This window comes from Cydia splendana, chromosome 13, assembly GCF_910591565.1.
Source record: "Cydia splendana chromosome 13, ilCydSple1.2, whole genome shotgun sequence".
Lineage (NCBI taxonomy): Eukaryota > Metazoa > Arthropoda > Insecta > Lepidoptera > Tortricidae > Cydia > Cydia splendana.
Window position 1 is genome coordinate 20425206 of NC_085972.1, and position 20634 is coordinate 20445839.

A 20634-nucleotide genomic window follows, 5' to 3' on the forward strand; every position below is an offset into this window, starting at 1 on the left:
AAATTAAATGCTGCAATAAATTAAAAAATCAATAAATTAATGCTGTATAGTCCTACCCTACAGTAAGTGTCTCAAGTGGCCGTACTAGCTATATAGTAGTAGCATAGAAAAGTGGATGCTTAATGCTTGTGTTAGGGCACCGACTATTAGAAACAAACAAACAGATGTTAAAATGGAAGTAGCAATAAAACAGCGGTCAAGTGAACAACTTTGCAGTAAGTCGATAATTTTGGCGTTACAATTTAGTACCAAAAAATAGTTTGCTATTTCACCAACCCTAAGGCTCAATCTCTTGATTGACGAGTGTTGTTTGGACAGCCAGTCACTACTGTTTCAATCCAAAGGAGCACTTAAGTCGTGTAGATCTTATCTTAAATAGATACATAAACGTTAATATAAACGTTTTCGAAGGAACAGTGTGCGTCATTGACAGGTAATGCCCCTTACACAGTCATACTAACGGGATTTAGAGGCATATAGATATTTTATAATTTAGGCAGGTACTTAGGTAGATAACTTCCCCGTTCTATCACTGAACGTGCAGGAGATTACAGCGAATGGATCCTTAGCTTAGATTGTGGCCGTTATCTTTTGGAATGAAGCAATTTATTTCGTTATCCGTAACGCGGACTTCTTAGAATTTCATTAATTTCCCTCGTCTGTATACAGGAAGGCCCAAAAATATGATGACGAATTTTTCGAGGTGCATATTGTTGGTAATTTTGAACAATAAAGCTTTGCGTTTGTGTATCAAAGCCCAAGGAGAATATCTTGAAGATAATATTATCTTGTTTTGTGTCAGTTAAATGACGGTATTAGACATTTTGTAAAAGACGTGTTACCTAAGTACTTTTTAAGAACATTATTCCTAAAATAAATTTAAACTTATTTTTGAGCCAAAGGCTGATGGGTGACGGGTTATCTAAATAACAGTATATAAGAGTAAATATGCTAAACTCTGTAGTTATTTTCCAGTAAGACTAGGAACAACTCTTGGTCCATTTGTAGGTACCTAACCACAGTCGTCAAGTGGGTAAAAACGAATTTGTATGGTAATGATGGTTTTTTAAGTTATAAATAAATTTAAAATAATTACCTCACTTAGAGTTAATTAAATAAATCATCATAGAAAACGAAACAATAACTGCAAAACATTTACCTACCAAACAAATCGAAACTATTAATTCACGGTACAACTCTCTTTACCACGCACAACAATAAATAATACGCAGGCCAACAGTGAAAGACACAACCGTAGCACGACCGCAGAATAACTAAACGGTAGCCACAGCACAACGACAATCATACCACGTTCACAGACCAAGTAAAACGCGCGAATGGCCGGCGCTAAGGTCTGAAACATTGCAACAGTTGCAAGAGAAAGTGAAGTTTCAGAACGCGAGAAAAACTATGGCTTGCAACGAATGCTGTAATCTTTTGTGATAGAGGCTTACTTTTGAAACGTGCCGGTGTAGAGATGTTGAGACGTGACGGTTGATTGTTATTTTGATTGCTTAGCGAGTTAACCGGCCTGGTGGACCAACAAATATAAGATCGCTGTACGATAAGATTACTTATATACAGTTATAGTAGACATAGTAGTAGTGTTTGCATCGATAATAAATACATTTTCGGAGAAATCTCACACAGTTTTTGGAGTCCTCATGTTTTTGAAGAGGACGCAGTTTTTTAGACTTTAGTGATTTATTTTAAACTTTTGGGAATCTCAATTAAATATGTTTGAAGCATACGAGTGAGACGTGTTAGTCCCGTGTCGCGGAGATAGTTCGAATCCGTACATCCTTTTGAAAGCTCGAAAAAGGCCACTCGATTCAAAACACGCGTGAAGAGCCTAATAATAGAGTATCGTAAAACTAAATTGAGTTCCTTTTTCTACTGTAGAATGATAAAACTCAAGTCCTTACCAGCTCTTGTAGGTCCTTGAGCTCATGTTACGCTGGTTAGCTTAAAGGTTTGAATTGTATATGCTGGTGCAATGACAATACTACCCAGCTGAATAAATATATGCGTAGTGAGTGATCGTGAATCAAGCGAACAGTTATTAAGGTTACTAACAGCAGACTAACAGCAACTCTCTGTGACCATTGGAAGACCTTAAAGCATTGCAATAAGGTTCAGAATAGTCTGTTAACAGTGTCGACGATGGAATTGTCACCGATCTGAGTAATGAGGTCACGCATGTTCATTATTGACATGACTGGCCGCTAATTATACGTTTTCGGTTTTATTTCTTAATGCGAAGTATTGTTTATAAAAATAAAATGAATGCTATTAGGGTACATGAAGGTGGTTTTATCGAATTTAGGGAAGATGCTTTTAAGGTGAAGGGGTGGGCAAAACCGTAAAAAAGAGGTGTCTTTGTCGAAATAGTTTGGTCATATTATGGCATATGGAGGCCTGGAAAGTGATTATTCCTGTCGAAAATACACTCAAGTATTGGATATTGTAATCGTTATGTGTCTGTCTGTTATAATGAAGTCTAGAAAGTACATTTCATAACTAGTTTTAATAAATACTTATATGCATTTTATTCCATCCGGACAGAATTTTACGACAGCATTTTTTTTTAACTTACTTGTAAGACCTTTGTCTATTTTCTAGTATAACAGTTTTCTTCCAAATAGTTGTAATAGGGGTTGTAGACCCAAAACCACCTAGTGCCTACGATTATTCGTCGGACTACGATTGCTCTGTCATATTGCGCAGGCGCTTTTGTAGCGTAAGGATAAAATTATTACACGAATCTATACCATGACATAGAATAGAGTGTACTCTTTTAAAGAAAAATCTAATATAATGCTTAAATTATTCAAAAATAAAATAAAAAATGATCTAAATTAATTTAGTAAATTACTTGGATTTGAACATACTTTGATTTTAAAAAGTTTTAGATTCTAGATAAAGCATTTTGTAGCAAAGAAAGCGACGTTGCAAGTTCGTGCATTGTTCGAAATCGCCACGAGCGCTTTGCACTGTTGCCAGACTGGTTCGTTGTTTGTTGTTTGGATATTGAGAAAACTTGTCAATCTTGCTTGACATTGTGTTGTCTATCGTTCCACGATTCCGTATGAGTTAGCGTGTATTCCTTATTGTTTTATTCCTGTTACTTGTTGTTATTTGTTATTGAACTTAGTGTTTTGTGTGATGCAAGTCGTTTCGTACTAACGCACGTGTGCGTACGTACTTTATGTTTGAAAATCCCTTAGAATGGGGAACAAGAAGGGACGAAAATCTAGTGCATCAGTGAGATTGAAGCGAAAACGAAAGCAAACATGCTCCGGAATGTCGTTACAAAGCTGCTGCACAGTAAGTACCTACCTACAATAACATACTTTTACCTCTCGTGACATGGATCCGTGCGTGAGAGTATTGTTTTGATTATCAAGGTTACTTTCAATGATCAGTTTTAACAGGCCGCATACTAGGGGTTTAGTCTAGCAGGCCACGTTTCATAGAATTAGACCAAAAAAAGTCTGCAGCGATTTTCATAGCCAACGCAGTGCAACTAGTGCAAGTGCTATTTATAATTACGTCATATTTTCATAGAAGTTTGACGTTTACTGATCAATAACAAGGTACAAAAGAAGAATTTCCTTGTCATCCTTATGTCTTGCCTAACGAAATAAGAATCTAATGATCTCGTTAATTGCATGGAATCTTTATAGTATAGCTCAACTACACTTTATTCTTCTTCCAGGCCACCTGATCCACATGACCAAATTGACAGTGAAGTGTGTCAATCTGCTAAAGAAACCACAAATCAACCTGAACCGTAAGTTTTATTTGGATGAGTAATAATATTAAGTAGGTACTTATGTTTAATTTGACCTCACAGCCAGCTTAGCCTGCTTTTATGCTGGCTTGCTAGCTAGAACCAAACTGGTGGTACCCGCAGATCATCATACCTTACCCACATGTCAATATTTAACAAATTCCTTCCAGCATGGATACAATTGGAACCATACTAGTAAGCCTCCGCTGTCTATTTTGTCTGTCCATCTGTCCATGTGAATGAAAGCAGTATGTCATGAACCGTAATATGTTCATATTTGAAGTTTTCAGTGCGTTTCTTCTGTTGTTACTTACAAATGATAATAAATTGCATTAGGTACCATAGTGTCTGTAGTCAATAAGTCGGTCAGCAGTTAAAAATTTCTGTAAGGCAGATACAGATGGACTGCAACCTAACTGCAATTTGTGTATGAACTGCACGCCAAATGCAATGTCAGCATGCAGTTTCCATACAAGTTGCAGTTGTGTTGCAGTCAGTCTGTACCGGCCCTAAGCAGTTTGTTTTAAGTAATACAAGTAAATGATTTTGTGAAATAGGTCCGTGTCTGGTGGCTATGTAAATACCTTCAGTCCCAATATCTATCTGTAATTTAATTGAGTTGACTTGTTTTAAGCAGGAAATTGTAAATAAGTCAAATTACAAACATGTTTTGGTTTGTCATACATGGAGTCGGACACATAATGGAGCATGATGGTTACTTGTTTGATTACGGCTTGTTTATATTTTTCATTGTTACAGATCTTTTTCTGCTTATGTAGACTATTTGAGTGAAGACACTGAAGGAAATGATTTTAATATAACACATGAAAATATACCTACTGGCCCTGAACAGTAAGTAAAGATTTTATTTTATATTTATTACATGGGTTCAAAACATTGACATATATCTAAAGACTGGCCTTACACGGGCGATAATTTGTGAGTGACACCGCTGAACAGCACCATTCTTAGTGTAATGCCCGTATGGGTCTTTAGATATATTTAAATGGTTCAAAATAAGTGAATAATTGTATCCCAACAATAACATAAGTGTGAAATGAGAGCCAAGTCCAATATTAAAAATATGACTCGCCGACAAAATAATTGAGATCTATATGGGTGCCAAGTTCTGTGCTGTGTAGAAAATCCTGAAATTATAAAGGATTTGACTTGGCTTTGATTTTGTAACCTTCTCTGAAAAAAGGGAACCTATTACTTACAAACTACTTAGTACATTTTTCTTCCTCACTCTGTATAGAATATGGCCGGTGAGAACCTTTAAGTTTTTGTGATCTCTAAAGCCTCCTCTCCATATCACGATATGGAGACGGGGCTTAAGATGTGCCTTGACTCCCTTCTCCCAGTGAAGCGATATACATGTGAAACTGTATTTGTATGAAATATTTCTATAAGTTTATTTCTAAAAGGTAGGTTTAATTAATGTGTTGCTTTTTTATTAATAATTTTCTATAATTTCAGTGGCCATGAAACAAAATATGGCAGGAGGATTGCAAATGTGGACCAGTTCTTTGACAAGTTGCAAGAAATATCATCTCATGGCCCTCTCAATTGCGGATTAAAATCAGTTCAGATCATATCATATTAGAGACCCAGCCTACATAAAAGAAGCCATTCATGAGAAAGAGAGGAAGAAAACATCTGCGCCACCAAGAAAAAGAAAACTAGCCGCTGAAAACAGTGAAAACATACGCCCCCCCGCCGTCGTCGTCGAAATAAATAAACGATGAAAACTGGTTTATTTGTATTATTCCAAATATAACATAATAGTGTTCAAAATTCAAAATTACACAAAGAAAACCGAGATGTTGGTTTTTATTTTAATGGTTCTGCTAGGTAATGCAAAAATGACATTATTAAATATTTTTTCAAACTGCTTTTATTATGTGTAATTCTGAACACTAGGAACTTTTTAGGGTTCCGTACCCAAAGGGTAAAACGGGACCCTATCTATTACTAAGACTTCGCTGTCCGTCCGTCCGTCCGTCCTTCCGTCCGTCCGTCCGTCCGTCTGTCCGTCCGTCTGTCTGTCACCAGGCTGTATCTCACGAACCGTGATAGCTAGACAGTTGAAATTTTCACAGATGATGTATTTCTGTTGCCGCTATAACAACAAATACTAAAAACAGAATAAAATAAAGATTTAAATGGGGCTTCCATACAACAAACGTGATTTTTGACCAAAGTTAAGCAACGTCGGGAGTGGTCAGTACTTGGATGGGTGACCGTTTTTTTTTGCTTTTTTTTTCGTTTTTTTTTTTGCATTATGGTACGGAACCCTTCGTGCGCGAGTCCGACTCGCACTTGCCCGGTTTTTTATTTTATTAATTGCCTTTCCATGCCCAGTGGCGAATTTGCAGTCTTGATCGCCCTAGGCCCCAGGCCCTGAAGTAAGTACAGTCACGCTTTGTGATTGTTGAGCCATTTAGGCTCCTAATGGTCTAAGATCCCACATATATGGTCGACCTTCACTAATCTGTCTGGCGGATGAAACTATGAAAATATGAAAGAAAATATGTTCCAGAACATAAATAAATAGGGTTGCCTAAAGAAATATGGTCAAGGCTATTTTTAATAAATCTTTGAAAAAAAATTTTTTAGGCAAATTTCAGCGATTTGTCTGACGAACGAAATAAGTTTCAATGGAAAGTATACAACTTGTACAACATAAATCATCTACGTTGCCTATCTTTTTCCGGTCACTATTATGTGGTTGCCGTGTTTAAAGAGGTGATTTTATATCTATAATTGCACTCATCTGTCTGACGCTTGAATTATACATCAAAATGATGGTAATTTTATTGCAAATACAATGGTATAGGGTTGCCAGGCTTTTAATTAAAATAAGAAGGGAAGACTTTTAGCGATAACTCATAAACGGCTTAACTGATCAAGTTTGTTTTAATTTTATTTGATTGAGTTTTTTAAGCACTATTTTCAAGATTTTTTTCATATTTTTTGGACAGGTGGTTCAAAAGCTAGAAGGAAAAACCTTTTTTTTTCTTTCTAAACTATTATTTCCGAAATGATTCACTTTATCAAGAAATGTTGTTTAAAGACCCCTATTTATTTTGAAAGGCCTATCCAACGACATCCCACACTGTGAGGTTGAATCAATAAAAAAATTGTCACACACATTTTGTTTCTTTCAAAGCGATTATATCCGAAAATATTCACTTTATCAAAAAATGATCTTTTGAGACCCCTATTAATTTTGAAATACCTTTCCAACAACATCCCACACCATAGGGTTGATACGAAAAAAAAATCCTAACATTATTTTGTTTCTTTCGAGGCGATTATTTCCTAAAATATTCACTTCATCAAAAAATGTCTATTTATTTTAAAATTCATATCAAATGACATCTTACAACGTAGGTATCAATCGAAAAAAAAGAAAAAAATGTATGTGACCATTTTTTTCGCTTCAACCCTGTAATGTGACATGTCGTTGGATAGTTCTTTTGAAATAAATACGGTTTTTTAGGAAACATTTTTTGATAAAGTGAATATTTTAGGAAATAATCGCCTCGAAAGAAATAAAATGTACGTGAGGATTTTTTTTTCGTGGTAACCCTATAGTGTGGGATATTCTTAGAAAGGTCTTTCAAAATGAATACGGGTTTTAGTAGAACATTTTTTGATAAAGTGAATATTTTCGGAAATAATCGCTTTGAAAGAAACAAAATGTGTGTGACAAATTTTTTACCGTTTCAACCTCATAGTGTGGGGTGTCGTTGGATAGGCCTTTCAAAATAAATAGGGGTCTTTAAACAACGTTTCTTGATAAAGTGAATCATTTCGAAAATAATCGTTTAGAAAGAAAAAAAAAGGTTTTTCCTTCTAACTTTTGAACCATCTGTCCAAAAAATATGGAAAAAATCATGAAAATAGTGCTTAAAACTCAATCAAATAAAATTAAAACAAACTTGGTCAGCTAAGCCGTTTATGAGTTATCGCTAAAAGTCTTCCCTTCTTATTTTAATTAAAAGCCTGGCAACCCTTATTTATTTGTGACCGGATTTTCGCAAGCAACCCTATATAGTAGTATACCCTATAATGGACACGGAACCAGTAATGGGACAAAAAAACACAATTCCTCTAAAATAAGTATATAAAAGTAGTTTATAAACACTGGATATATTTTTATCATAAATAAGAGTCCTAGAGCTGATTATATTTGAATTTTTATTAAATTCGGTTATTTTTTAAGAAATGTGCGTCAACCCAAAAGTTGTCGTGCCACTGAAAAAAAATATCACTAAAAATTCTTAACAACTTCGCTAAGAGAGGTGAGTTAATTTATTAAATTTTAATTAATGAATACTTGATGAAAACTAGAATGTGTTTTGTTAATTGCATTTACCATGAGATAAGGTATACAACACACTATGTTGTGACTCCACAGATGTAAAAAAAATAGTGGTATTTGGCCCAATCCCATTATAGGAGCTGTAAAACTGCATACCTCCTATGATGGGACAATTGACATAATGATGCTTGCCATGCCATAATTTCATGTTTTAAACAATACAGAAGTAAAATGTAGTTACGAAATATGTCAACCAGGGGGTATTCTCGGACTTAGGATAAATTAATATCGTTTTTCCAAACTTTTATTTAACTTGCCTTGTTAGTTAGTGTGGGTCAAATCTTGGTAGCTGAATTGAGCTACTTATCGATTTCCGATTCAGTTGAAATTTTGTGTAAGTACGTAATTAGTATGCAAATCGGATGATAATGCAATATTATGATAACATGGACTTGATCTGATGATGGAGACAAGAGGTGGCCATGGGAACTTTATCGCAATAAACCCTAACTAATTGTGTTTGGGTATATTACAATTGTCTCGATGAATCTAATACAATAATAATTGGCTGTGGAAAGAAAAATACATTCAGCGATAAAAGCTTATACCAAAAATTTATTTTTTTGCCATAACTTATTCCCCATTTCAAAATTTTATACTGATAGAGCAATGTCCATTATAGGGGGCCCATTACTGGATCCACGTCCATTACCGGGGGCCCATTACTGGAGCTTTGGTGTCCATGACTTGAGAAAAAAAGCATAGTTTTAATTTGTTAATTATGTGGAAACTCATTGCAGTATCTTTGATACAACACGCCTAAAACATGAAAGGCGGATAGGACTTTCATCTTTTAACACGCTAAGCGGAAGACCATTTACATGTACAAGGGAAATATCATAAATACTCCAAATTTCCTCTTAAATGTCCCATGACTGGTGCTGTTACTATACCATTGTATTTGCAATAAAATTACCATCATTTTGATGTATAATTCAAGCATCAGACAGATGAGTGCAATTATCGATATAAAATCACCTCCTTAAACACGGCAACCACATAATAGTGACCGGAAAAAGATAGGCAACCTAGATGATTTATGTTGTACAAGTTGTATACTTTCCATTGAAACTTATTTCGTTCGTCAGACAAATCGGTGAAATTTGCCGAAAAAATTTTTTTTTCAAAAATTTATTAAAAATTGCCTTGACCATATTTCTTTAGGCAACCCTATTTATTTATGTTCTGGAACAGATTTTCTTTCATATTTTCATAGTTTCATCCGTCAGACAGATTGGTGAAGGTCGACCATATGTGGGATCTCCTACTATAACTAAATTGCTTATTCAATACGTACATGTCCAATTTAGCTAGATCCCTAAATGGATCAACAATCACGGAGCGTGACTATACTAGCCGCCCCTTTCTCAGCACCTATCATATTATTATAAACTGCCGTCTCTAATATCTGGCCACCCTAGGCCCGGGCTTTAGGGCAAATCCGCCACTGACCATGCCTGATATAGGGGACAAATGGGAATAGTATTATTCTCATCGGTCGCTTATACATACAGAGCCGAAAAAAATATGGGCTCCGAAGGGAATCTACCTTGAAATGTTGAGATAGCTCAATTTAGGTACAATTAGTACCTTTTTAACATAAAAAAAAAACTGAATACAGTTTTACTAATACCGACAGCAAAATTAAATAAAAGAATGTTTCCTTTACGTAAAATAAGCTAAGTATAGACGGTCAAGCAAATCTTGTCAGTAAAAAAAGGCGCGAAATTCAAATTTTCTATGGGACGATATCCCTTCGCGCCTACATTTTTCAAATTTGCCGCCTTTTTCTACTGACAAGATCTGCTTGACCAAGTATATTATAAAGATTTAAAAGGTACTTCCAGGGCCCATAGATTTTTTATACCATGTATAGAGTTGACCTAGGGAAGTCTGCAACGATTTCGATAGCATGCAGAGCAAGTGTTATTTTATACGTCATAATTTATTTCATAAAAGTTTGACATTTAAAATAACACTTGCACTGCGTATGCTATAACAATCGATGCAGACTTATCTTGGTCTGACTCTAGTTGTTAGATCAGCAGTCGATGTGGAACAGAAACATTTTATTTTATTTCACATTTATTTATATTATCTTACCTGTATAAGCGCCATCTGTTCATTGAGCCGCGCGACTGTTCAACAATAGTCGCAATAGCGCTATGGATCTTAACTCTTGAATAAATACAGAGATGGCGCGCAAATCAAAACCAATCGATACAGACATCCAAGGACACTTGCTTTACTCTACACCTTAAGTGGTTCTCAGAATGAGAAGAGAAGATTATTTTTTAGGTATGTTATCGTTAATATAAGGGAATAGTTGGTATATTATGAAGTAAAGGCAGTACCGTCTTTACCATAAGGGCACACGAGGCCCGTGCCCAGGGCCCCCATCCTCAGGGGGCCCGAGATCAGACAGTAACAGTATATTTGATTACCCATAATAAATAGAAGGTCATAGTAGAAAAATGTTAGTTCAATTCAATTTGCTTTCTTTACTTTCCAAAAGGGCCCCAAATTATTATGTGCCCAAGGGCCCCAGCATAGTTTAAGGCACCCCTGAGTAAAGGTTGGTTATTAAAACAGCTTTGCTTGTGAAAACTTACATCTTCGAAAAGAACATTGTACTGTCACTTATGTAGAATTAAAAAAAATGTTTGTCATTGCGATGACAAATAAATAATGATTGAAGTATTTATCTATCTCTATGTTATATTTTTACAATATCCTCAGATTGCCAAACCTAATAAATATAAAAAGTCAATGCAAATCAAAAGCACCAGTATAATGCTTACCTTGATAATTTGAGGCGCCATTTCTCAGCGCCTTGATGCCGAAGAGCGGCCGTCCGTCCGCGTCGAGCGGACCCGGTCCGTAGCTCGACGTGATCACGTCCAGCGGCTTGGCGATGGCCTTGGACGGGCTCGGCGCGCGACGCACCTTCTCACTCTCTATCTTCTTGCTGCTGAACGTCCTCATCTCTGATGTAGTCTTTTTTAGGTTACGGTTCGTCACCCAAGATGGTTTCTCTTCTTGCTTTGGTTTCCTGTCCACCTCAATCGTAGTCTTGATTATAGTTTCCTTTTTGGTTGTTTCTCTTGGAATCTTCCATTCGGGACTCGGTGATCGCTGATGCATTCTTTCGACAGGGCTTGGAGATTTCCGCTTAGGTGAAGGTGACCGTTTACCGTTCAAGTGCATTTCAATGGTGTCGTTAGACGTTTTACGCTCGTACGATTTTGTAGTAACTTTGCTTTCGTATTTCTGAGATTGCGATAAGTTTTTTTGATTTTCTTGTTCAACGGTTCTTTTGTTGGTCACCTCCGAGAACTTTAGCTTGTCATTTTCGTTGAGACCAACCTTTTTCATGTAAGCCGAAGCGTATTCATTGAAGCGGTTAGGCTTCGGTTTGGGTGAAGCCGTTTTGCTCGGTGATAGAGGTCGTATCTTTTTGTCTGGACTACGCTGGCGGACGGGGCTTCTGGTTTTCCCTGGAGCGGATTTAAGAGCTGGCTTCTCAGGGCTGCGTCGCCTCTGGTGTGTATCCTGTAGAACCTTAGTAGGTTCCTTGGCATGTCCGTTCAAAATAGGCTTTTTATGTTCCTTGGAATGATTGCGATCGGGAGATATGGTTTTCTGTGTCGCCGTTTTTATGTGACGTTCTGGGGACACTGTCTTGACTGGTGTTGACTTGGGTTTCCGCTCAGGAGATCTCAGTCTTTGCAGCTCCGGAGTTTTGTTCCTCAAATGGTGTTCAGGCGAAGCTGGTCTCAGGCGCTGTTCTGGAGATTTGGGCTTAGACTGCCGTTCAGGGGATCTGTTCTTCGGAGTACTCACAAATGTATGCTTCATAGTTTTAGTAAACGTGTTAGTATCCGTTACGTGCTCGGTCTCCATCCTCTTCTTAGCGACTCTTATCTGAGCTCTGATACGTCGCCTCTGCTCGTAACCCACGACCTTTTCCAACTGAAAGGGATAAAGTTAGTGTAAGATTAGGCTGGCAACGAATATACAGATAAAAATGAAAATCATGCATATGGCGTGCTTACTGACCATTTGTTCCAACAGGTCGAGGTCGAAGACGTCCTCGATGCAGGGCTGGTGGTGGTCGAGGCTGGACCGGCGCCGCTCGCTGCTGACGGTACTGCGCTCGATGCTGGTGCGCCGTAGCTCCACACCAAACTTGCCGCTCCCGCGGCGGCTGCTCACTTCTACTTCCTCCGCTTTGGTCTCATCTCGGATCTGACTTGTTTTAGTAGGCCTCTGGTAACCAGGAACTTTCTCTTGCGGCTTTTCCATTTCCGGTGGATGAGGTTTTGGAGATTCGGGTCTTTGTGATGTTGGATGCCTGGAAATAACTGTCCTCGTAGTAGTGGCAGTTTCGATTGTTTGTCGCATTGGTGACTTGGTGCGAGCGACTTGCGGTGAGTGAGGGGCGAGACGAGCTGGGCTGTCTCTCGGCTTGTCATCGCGAATATGACCAGGGCGTTGCTGCCGAGTCAATGAACCGCTTGAAGGACGATCCGTGGTATCCGTCTCAGTAGGAGCGTTAGGAACATCGTTTACGTCTGTTGGGAAACCGTCATCAAGAGATGGATGAAGAACTATGGTCGAATCAGTTTTCGGCGATTTTTTAATGACACCAATATCTGTTAATTTTGCTGTCTTTGTAGTCTTGGTATCAACAGTATCCTTGGTTTTCTGAGTTGTCGCAATATTTTCAAATAGTGCTTTAGCCTTCTTCACGGCCTCGCTACTGCGTAGAGTTGTTATCTTTACTGCAGGTATTCTTTCAACCTGTTTGACATTAGGACTGGCGTAGTCTTTAGTTTTGGCGTGGGATGAAGTAGTTTCCTTTGAGAGTGATCCCAGCCTTTGATCTCGGGGCTGTAAAGGTATCTCTGTTGAGTCTTGTTTTGTGACAGTTTTAGTGTCTTTTATGTCCTTCTCTTCATCTACACTCTCAACAATTTTCCTCATAATTTCTTCATGTTGCTCTTTGATCTTCCTTTCTTTGTCTTCGGTGCTATGGGACTCATTCAAAAACTGTTCTGCTGTTTTAACGAACTTATTGACCTTGTCAGATACGCTCAGTAAACAGTCGTCAGTCTTCAAAGATTCATCAACATTTTTAAGATCGGGGCGCTCAATTTTTTGAGCTGGTTTTGCTTTCGGTGATTTCACATTCTCAGCGGTCTCTACAAAGAGATGAGCTTTGTCATTGACACTCAATTTCGTGTAATCATCTTGATAAACAGTGTTTACATCATATTCATCGGTAACACGGCGCGCTGGACTCTTGTCTCTCGTATCTCTTGGGCCTTTCGCAAATTTATTTACTTTCTCTGAAACCGATAGCAAGCACTCGTCAGATTTTAAGTTTTCTTCGACAAAATCAGAATGAACTCGCTTTTCTGTATCTTTAAAGTGTTTTGCTGCTTCCTTAGGCTTGGTAACAGTATCAATTTTATTTGTAAATTTAGAAACTTTATCAGTTACACTCAAAAGGCAATCGTCGGCTTCGACTATGTCATCTTGGGTTCTCTTCACGAACAGTTCCTCATCTTCGGATATTTCAATAATATCATCAACAAGCGACTCAGTTTCGTGAATAGTGTGATGAGTTCTTCGACGGAAGTCATCGTCTGGTTCACTAACTTCATCAGGAAGTCTTGGTGTCTGGACATCATCCATAAAACTAACTGGGGTCGGACAGATACGATCAGGAGAATTCTCTCGTGATGACTTGGCTTGCTCGACATCGATGAGTACATCATCGTCATCTGTTGCCATGTTTAACGCCGTTGCTGACTTGGGCTTCGGAGCAAGCTTCATTTGGGGTTCTTTGATTGTAGACTTTTGTGTCTTCGTTGTAACAGTCTGTCTAGTTGTCTTGCTTGACATATCACTTACTTGTATCTCTGGTTTGGATTTCATTCTCTGAGGCGATGGCTTTTTCGCTTTGATAGACATATCACTGGCAGTTCGTGTAACTTTAGCTTCAGTTTTCTTTGGACTGACGTTTTCCTTGTTAAGGTCATTTTTGTGAGCCGGAGTTCTTTTAGTATCCGGTTCAGGTACTCTTGTAGGCGACGGAATTATCCGATGAATTTTAGTCGGAGATGTTTTACCAGTGTTAGTCTGTTTTGTAACCCCACTCTTCTTTAATTCGGATGCAAATACTGACTCAGTTTTTAAGTTGATTGCCGTAGGTGTTGGTTTCCTAGTCAACTGAGCAGGTGCGGCCTTTCCTCCTTTAGGAACTTGAGGTGATTGAGGGCGCTCAACAGAACTTACGGGTTTTCTCGGAGACGTACTTCTAGCCTTGAGCGGCGTTTCTGGACTCTTCTCTGCTTTTGGAGTTGTCGGTGCTGATGATGGTTTCTTGGTAGGAGACACATTTCGTGACGGAGGCTTTCCGGTTTCCTTTGGCCCCTTTGGTGATTGTTCTTTAGTTTTCTCTTTAATTTCAACTTCAGTTTTCTTCTGCGTTACTTTGTCTTTTATAACGTTTTGCTGTTTTGTCGTCTTTACTTCTTCAATGACTGAATTACATGTTTCCAGATTTTCAGTAGTTATATCAAGATCATGTAGGTTGGTTGTAGTTTTGCCTGGACTCTTTTCTCGGCTTGGTGATCGTGACTTACGTTCCGGAGACAGTTTTCTGAGAGACTTTTGCACTCTGTCTAATACTATTTGCTCTCTCTCAGACGTAATGAAATCGGTGTTGGTCTCAGTCATAGTTACTTTTTTGACTGGTGAAGTAGTTCGAGACTTGGGTTGTTGAGGTATTTTTGACGGAGAATCAAGCTTTCTTGGCGAATCGGAAGGTCGCTCTGGAGTTTTACGTACAGGAGAAAGTGAAGACCTTGCGGATTGGAATTTGTTTTCGAACATTTCTGAATCGACACGTTCCACGGTCTTCTTCACATTTGTAGTAGTTGTTTTATCATCAGCAGTGCTAACAGAAATGATATCTTGCAGTTTAGTTGGGGAACTTTCTCTCGATGGTGTTTTTGACTTTCTATCACTTACAGGAGTCTTCTCACGACGTACCTGAATAGTTTTGGTAAGGTCGTCCTTTTCGTGGGAAATGAAGTCAGTCACTTTTTTCTTAGTATCCGTTACTTCCTGTCCGTAAATATTTTGTCTCAGTGGGGATCCTTCCCTCGGGCCCGGGCTAAGACATGGCGATACGCTTGGAGAGCTACGGTTAGATTCGGGCTCCTTTAGATAAGATGTTTTATCGGAAGTAACTGTTACTTTAGAAGTAGTTTTGTTGGTGTCTTCCATCATGCCGAGAATCTTGCGACATCTTTCTTCATAAGTCTCCCTTCTTTCAAAAGGTGGTTTTACTTTAGCTGGAGGACTTGCATCGGGTTTATCTGGATTATCTTTCTTTACGATGTTATGTGCCGGCACATCCTTTATTTCCACTGTAGGTGATACGTTGAAAGTTGACGGCGGTTTTTCAGTGGGCGATGTTTGGCTTGTACCTGCCGATGGCTTTTTCAAAGAGCTTTTTCTAGGAAGGACTTCCTTAATAGGAGAAGTTTTCTTTTCAGGTGACGGTGATCGACAAGGAATCTTGGACGGAGACGTAGACCTTTCCAGAGGAAGATTTTCTGGCCTTTTATGTGTAATTGTGGTTTCATCTCTTGTAATAGTTTCATAGTAACTTTCAGCGTCATCGAGATCTGTGACGATAGTCTGTTGCAGTGGTGGAGAGCTGAAATATACGAAGCCACTAACAGATGTTGTAGGGGAACTTTGACCAGTAGATGGTTCTTTTTCGACCGTCTTCGGCTTCCTAGTCGGGCTGGTGGACGGGGTGACCAGTTGACGGGGGCGGTCTTTAACAGTGGTTTTCTTATTTGTTTCCTCTGTTGTTCTCTCGGTTGTGATGAAATCTGTGGTGTGTTTGTACTTGTTATCTTTAGATGGTGATTTAGATGGGGAAATACTTTCCCTAGGAGACTTTCTAGTCGGTGAACGGGGCACTTCCGGAGTTTTTCTTGAAGTCGTTTTTTCCCGACGAGTCAACGAATCATATTTATCTTCTCTGGTTTCCTTTGTGACATGTTTGACATCGTCTATTTCTTCAGAACGGCGGGTTTTCTTCTCGTATGTTCCAAACTTAGAAGGTGACGGCTCTCTTACTGGGGTAGTCCTTTGAGGCATTGTTGGTGTATCTTTTTCATTACTACGTGTTACTTTTGATGTTTCGGTTTTATCAAACTCATTAGTTTTTTTGATTGATGTGTCACGCTTCGTCTGAGTGTCATATTTAATGTTTGTAGTATTTGTATTGATTGTGGTTTCCTCCAACTCTTCGGAGCGTCGCGTTTTTTTGTCGTACGTCCCATATTTGGTAGGCGAAGGCTCTCTCACAGGAGTAGTTTTATCGTATGTGCCAAACTTAGAAGGTGACGGCTCTCTCAAGGGAGTGTTGCGTTTTGGCGATGTTGGAGTATCTTTACCACTACGAACAGTCTCAGTAGTTTTATCAACTGAATAGTCATCGGTGGTAGTGGTGTGAGTTGACACAAACTTGGTCTTATCTACTTGATCGTGGAACGTCACTGGTCCCTTGGGAGGAGAAGGCGAGCGAGAGTCCGTGCGCAATGTGGAGCGGGATGGAGATTCAGGACGGCAGTGATCTGGAGTATCTTCTCCTGGAACCTTCCTGACTGGCGAAGGGCTCTTTCCATATACTGGTTTATCAGGAGAGGTCCTTGAGTAGTCTATATTGGTTTTGTCAGTGCGTGTATACATTTTAGTTTCCTCGTCAATGAATTTATAGTGGTCTGCCTTAACATTGCTCGTAGTCCTGGTATGGTCAAAAGCTTTACGCTCCGGACTTTGAGAAGGCGCGTGTCTCGTAGGGGTCGAATCTGAAGTCGGTCTACTGGCTGTTGGTCTCATGTAGCCGGGCTTCCTGTCGGGGCTCACACTTGTCCTCGTTGGAGTTGTGTCGTTCGGGGATTTCTCCGCGCTCGGACGGGTTGATGAGTAAGGTATTTGGTACCCTGACTTGCGATCAGGGCATTGACTGGGTCTCGAGGACGAGACGTGGGAAGGATGGTCAAAAGGTGTTTTTGGACTAGAATCAGTTTCGGAGGGTTGATAAGGTTTATGACTGTATGGCTTAGTCGGAGACCCTTCTCTATGTGAAGGTCTAGACGGACTAGTGTAGCGGGGGCCCTCTGTAGGGCTTGGACTAGATCTGTGACTCGGTTTTCTTTCAGGACTCATACTAGGCCTGAATGTGGCATCTTGCGGTCGCTTTTCAGGGCTGGCACTCGGTCTTTTGCGATAGCTGTCAGTTGGCTTGCGGTCAGGACTCGCGCTATGTCTTGGGGACGTATGCTGTGGTGGTTTCCGGTCTGGGCTGGTGAATCTATTCGTTTTGGTCTCCGTCACTGAATGGGTGGAATGGGTGCTGGAGTATCTGTCAGATACGGTACGAGATGGTGAGTACCTGTCTACTTTGCTAGGGCTACCGCCGCGGCTTGACAGCTTTCTGTAGGTCTTGTCTGGGCTGACGCTACTTCTCAGTGAGGAAGTGCTAGATTGGAAAGTCCTACTGCCTGGCGACGAGGCCCTGGTGGTGGGTCGCGAGGGAGAAGGAGAGTCACCGCGAAGCGTGCTCGCCCACGCCTGGTGCGTCGGGCTCAGGTCTTGGCTTATCTTCTTCTGTGTGAATTCAGACTGATACGTCGTCTGATATTGATCGGAACTAACTTTCCTCTCAACCACTTCGTCTACTTTCTTATCTTTCGTAACGTGATGAGTTCTTTCTCCGTTAGTTGTGATGTCATCTACCTTTCTTTCATCGGTGACACGTTGAGTATCTTGGGAAGTGTGAATGTCGCGCCGATCGGTCTGGTCAATATTTGTTTCATAATCACGCCTTGTATCATGAGAAGTTGTCAGGACTTTCCTATCTGTGGCGTCCACGTTCGTGTTGAATGCACGCCGAGTATCTTGAGAGGTCACTTCGCGCCGATCGGTACTGTCAACATTCTCATAACGCTGCTGATTTATTTTTTGTCGAGATGTTTCGACATGTTCGTCCTTTTGCTTCGTGGTCGAGTAATCGCTACGTAAATTTCTCTTGAAATCGTAGTCGTCAATGTTTCTCTGAGAATCGACAATGTTCGTGATCCTGTTGTCAAAGTCTTCCCTAGTTTTCCTTGAAGTTTCCTTCACGTCATGTTTAGATGTGTAAGAGGATTTGTTCTCGCTCCTGGTTTGGGTGGAAGAGTGCTCAGAGCGCGTGGAGGAGACGGCAGGAGCGCGGTACTCTCGCCGCGTGCTGGTGACTCGCGTCCCATCAGGTAGTTCCCGCGTTTCTATTATCACCTTCGTGTTGCTGTCAGGATAGTCAATCTTCCTGGAGACCAACTCACCGTCGTGACTCCTCAAATTCTGTTCAAAATCGCTTGTCCTTGTGACTTTTGTAATCTCTTCGTTTTGTCGAGTCGACTTATGATCATCGTTAATAACATATGGCACTGATTCTTGTTTCGTTGAGACCTGTTGAAATTTTGAAGAGGAGCTCGAAGTCTTGGTTGAAGAAGAAGAGAAATGTGAGCCGTCGTCAGTCTGCCGCACCACCTGCTCGTGCGCGGCGGTGTTGGAGCTGCTCTCATTCTTTTTCAAACTGGAATGGTCGTCGTGGTATTCCGTCACGGCCTGCCGATGCTGATCAACGGCGGCGAACTGTCCCTTTCCACCGTCGACATCGTATCGTCCTTCTATGTTGGCGTTGATGGACTTGACATGCGTGTGGCCGTCGTCTGTCGTTCTGTTTTCTGACTCCACGTTCCATCCGGCATTCGAGAGCTCCTTGAGATCTGCAAAGAGAGAAGATACTGTAGAACTTGTGGTGGTCGTTGGCGGTCTGTCACCAGTTAACGAAGCATTAGTTGGTTACTGGTTAGGTTAGGTTGGGTCATTGACCTCCCACAGACACCGCATTGTGAAGCGTTTATGAAGGCTCGTGGTCCTCACACATAGGCTCTTTCCTTATGAAATCTTGCGCACCACACAGTAGCATTTTATCAAAGATTCCACCAGAATGTCGCTTATCGACAGCGCTATCTTAATACTTTTGCAAATACCTGAATACTACCTGGCTTGACTTAAAATATGCCAGCATCAAACCAATTCTGCTTCCAAGCATTTTCAGGACTATTAAAAATGTACAAGCGTTAGAAAAGTGACACTTTAGTACTCGTAAAATTCGTTTACCCATAACTACTACAACCCACGTTTACCACTAAAACTTTTTTGTTTATGTCTATAATTTACATAAGTCCAGCTCATAAACGTGTAAGCAACTGAAATTGGTGCTTCCACTTTCATTGATTAATACGGGTCCACCAATGTGTGGTGACCGCGAGCCATCTTGCTCCATCTAGCTAATCTGTGGGCTGCACCTTGGCCGGAGTAGAAGTCCTTGGGCGGCGAGCCCGCGTCGCGGACCTCCTTGCTCTTGATGGACTGGAAGCTCTGGTCGGCGAAGGAGCGCCCGTGGCTCCGCGGGGCTCCGAACTCACAACCTGGGGAATCCATAACCGCTCTAACTGTGCACAGTTCGCTACACATATAGGGATATATCACTATAAAGAGATAAATATGATACATAAATTAAAACTACTTGTGTCTTGGCATCTAGCTTATATTCTTCAAGCTAGAAGTAATATAGTTTTTTTTTAGAACTTTCTCTTAAACTTAAAATAGACAAGCAGGAGGGATCGACGGTCACCACGCTAACTACATTTCCTATTTGCATTTACAACGGATTATCTATACCTAATATGTATTATATTACATATATAGTGTGTTTTTTTTAAGTGGGACAGTATGGGGAAATCCTAAAGTATAAGAGATACAGGGAAACTGTCTTAGGAAACATTAGGTACTTTTTTGTGAAAAAAAAATTGGTATAGTCAAAATTTTGGTCAAGTGTGAGTTGTCCCTAAAAATGATTAATTTTGATGAAATTTTTTTTTGACGCACATCTACTCAGTTTCATGAGGGGATCATTTTATTGTATGGGAAGAAAAAAATCGGGACAGCAGAAGTTACGTAAACTTAATAAAATAATTTTACATTAAAGTAAATGTTCAAAGTGGCCTCCCTCTTGTCGAATGCAGGCACGAGCGCGTTTCAGAACACCTCTGGTAGCTTTAGACAAGGCGTTGTGATGTATGTTGTTCAAATGATAATGCACTGCGTCTTTTAACTCTTGTACCGAGTTGTAAGTATCTGCATAAATTCGACCTTTAAGGTACCCCCAAATGAAAAAATCCAACGGTGTTAAATCGGGTGAACGTGGTGGCCATTTAATAGGGCCATTTGTGCCCATCCAGCGATCAAGAAAATGTTCATTTAAAAACTGTTTCGTAGCGATACTATTGTGGGCAGGGGCGCCGTC

General features: G+C 39.9%; 1 protein-coding gene and 2 long non-coding RNA genes across 8 annotated transcripts in view; 2 read left to right on the top strand and 1 right to left on the bottom strand.

The window, feature by feature from the left end:
* LOC134796328 (uncharacterized) overlaps positions 1 to 20634 on the top strand; it is a 280891-nt gene that overhangs the window by 86892 nt on the left and 173365 nt on the right. The gene's annotated exons all lie outside the window — the stretch shown is intronic.
* Positions 1 to 20634, bottom strand: part of LOC134796317 (mucin-3A) — a 103116-nt gene that overhangs the window by 49356 nt on the left and 33126 nt on the right. For 5 of the 6 annotated variants that reach the window (XM_063768401.1, XM_063768400.1, XM_063768406.1 and 2 more), the window contains exons 4-6: positions 19634 to 19756; positions 12243 to 19048; positions 10985 to 12155 (exon numbers count right to left, since the gene is read on the bottom strand). In XM_063768401.1, coding sequence (XP_063624471.1) covers positions 10985 to 12155; positions 12243 to 19048; positions 19634 to 19756 — 8100 coding nt within the window. The remainder of the gene's footprint in view (positions 1 to 10984; positions 12156 to 12242; positions 19049 to 19633; positions 19757 to 20634) is intronic. The other variant, XM_063768402.1, reaches the window with a different exon arrangement.
* Positions 2990 to 5514, top strand: LOC134796327 (uncharacterized). Its single transcript, XR_010144919.1, has 4 exons — positions 2990 to 3327; positions 3719 to 3793; positions 4553 to 4645; positions 5273 to 5514. It is a non-coding gene; the product is annotated as an uncharacterized LOC134796327 (long non-coding RNA).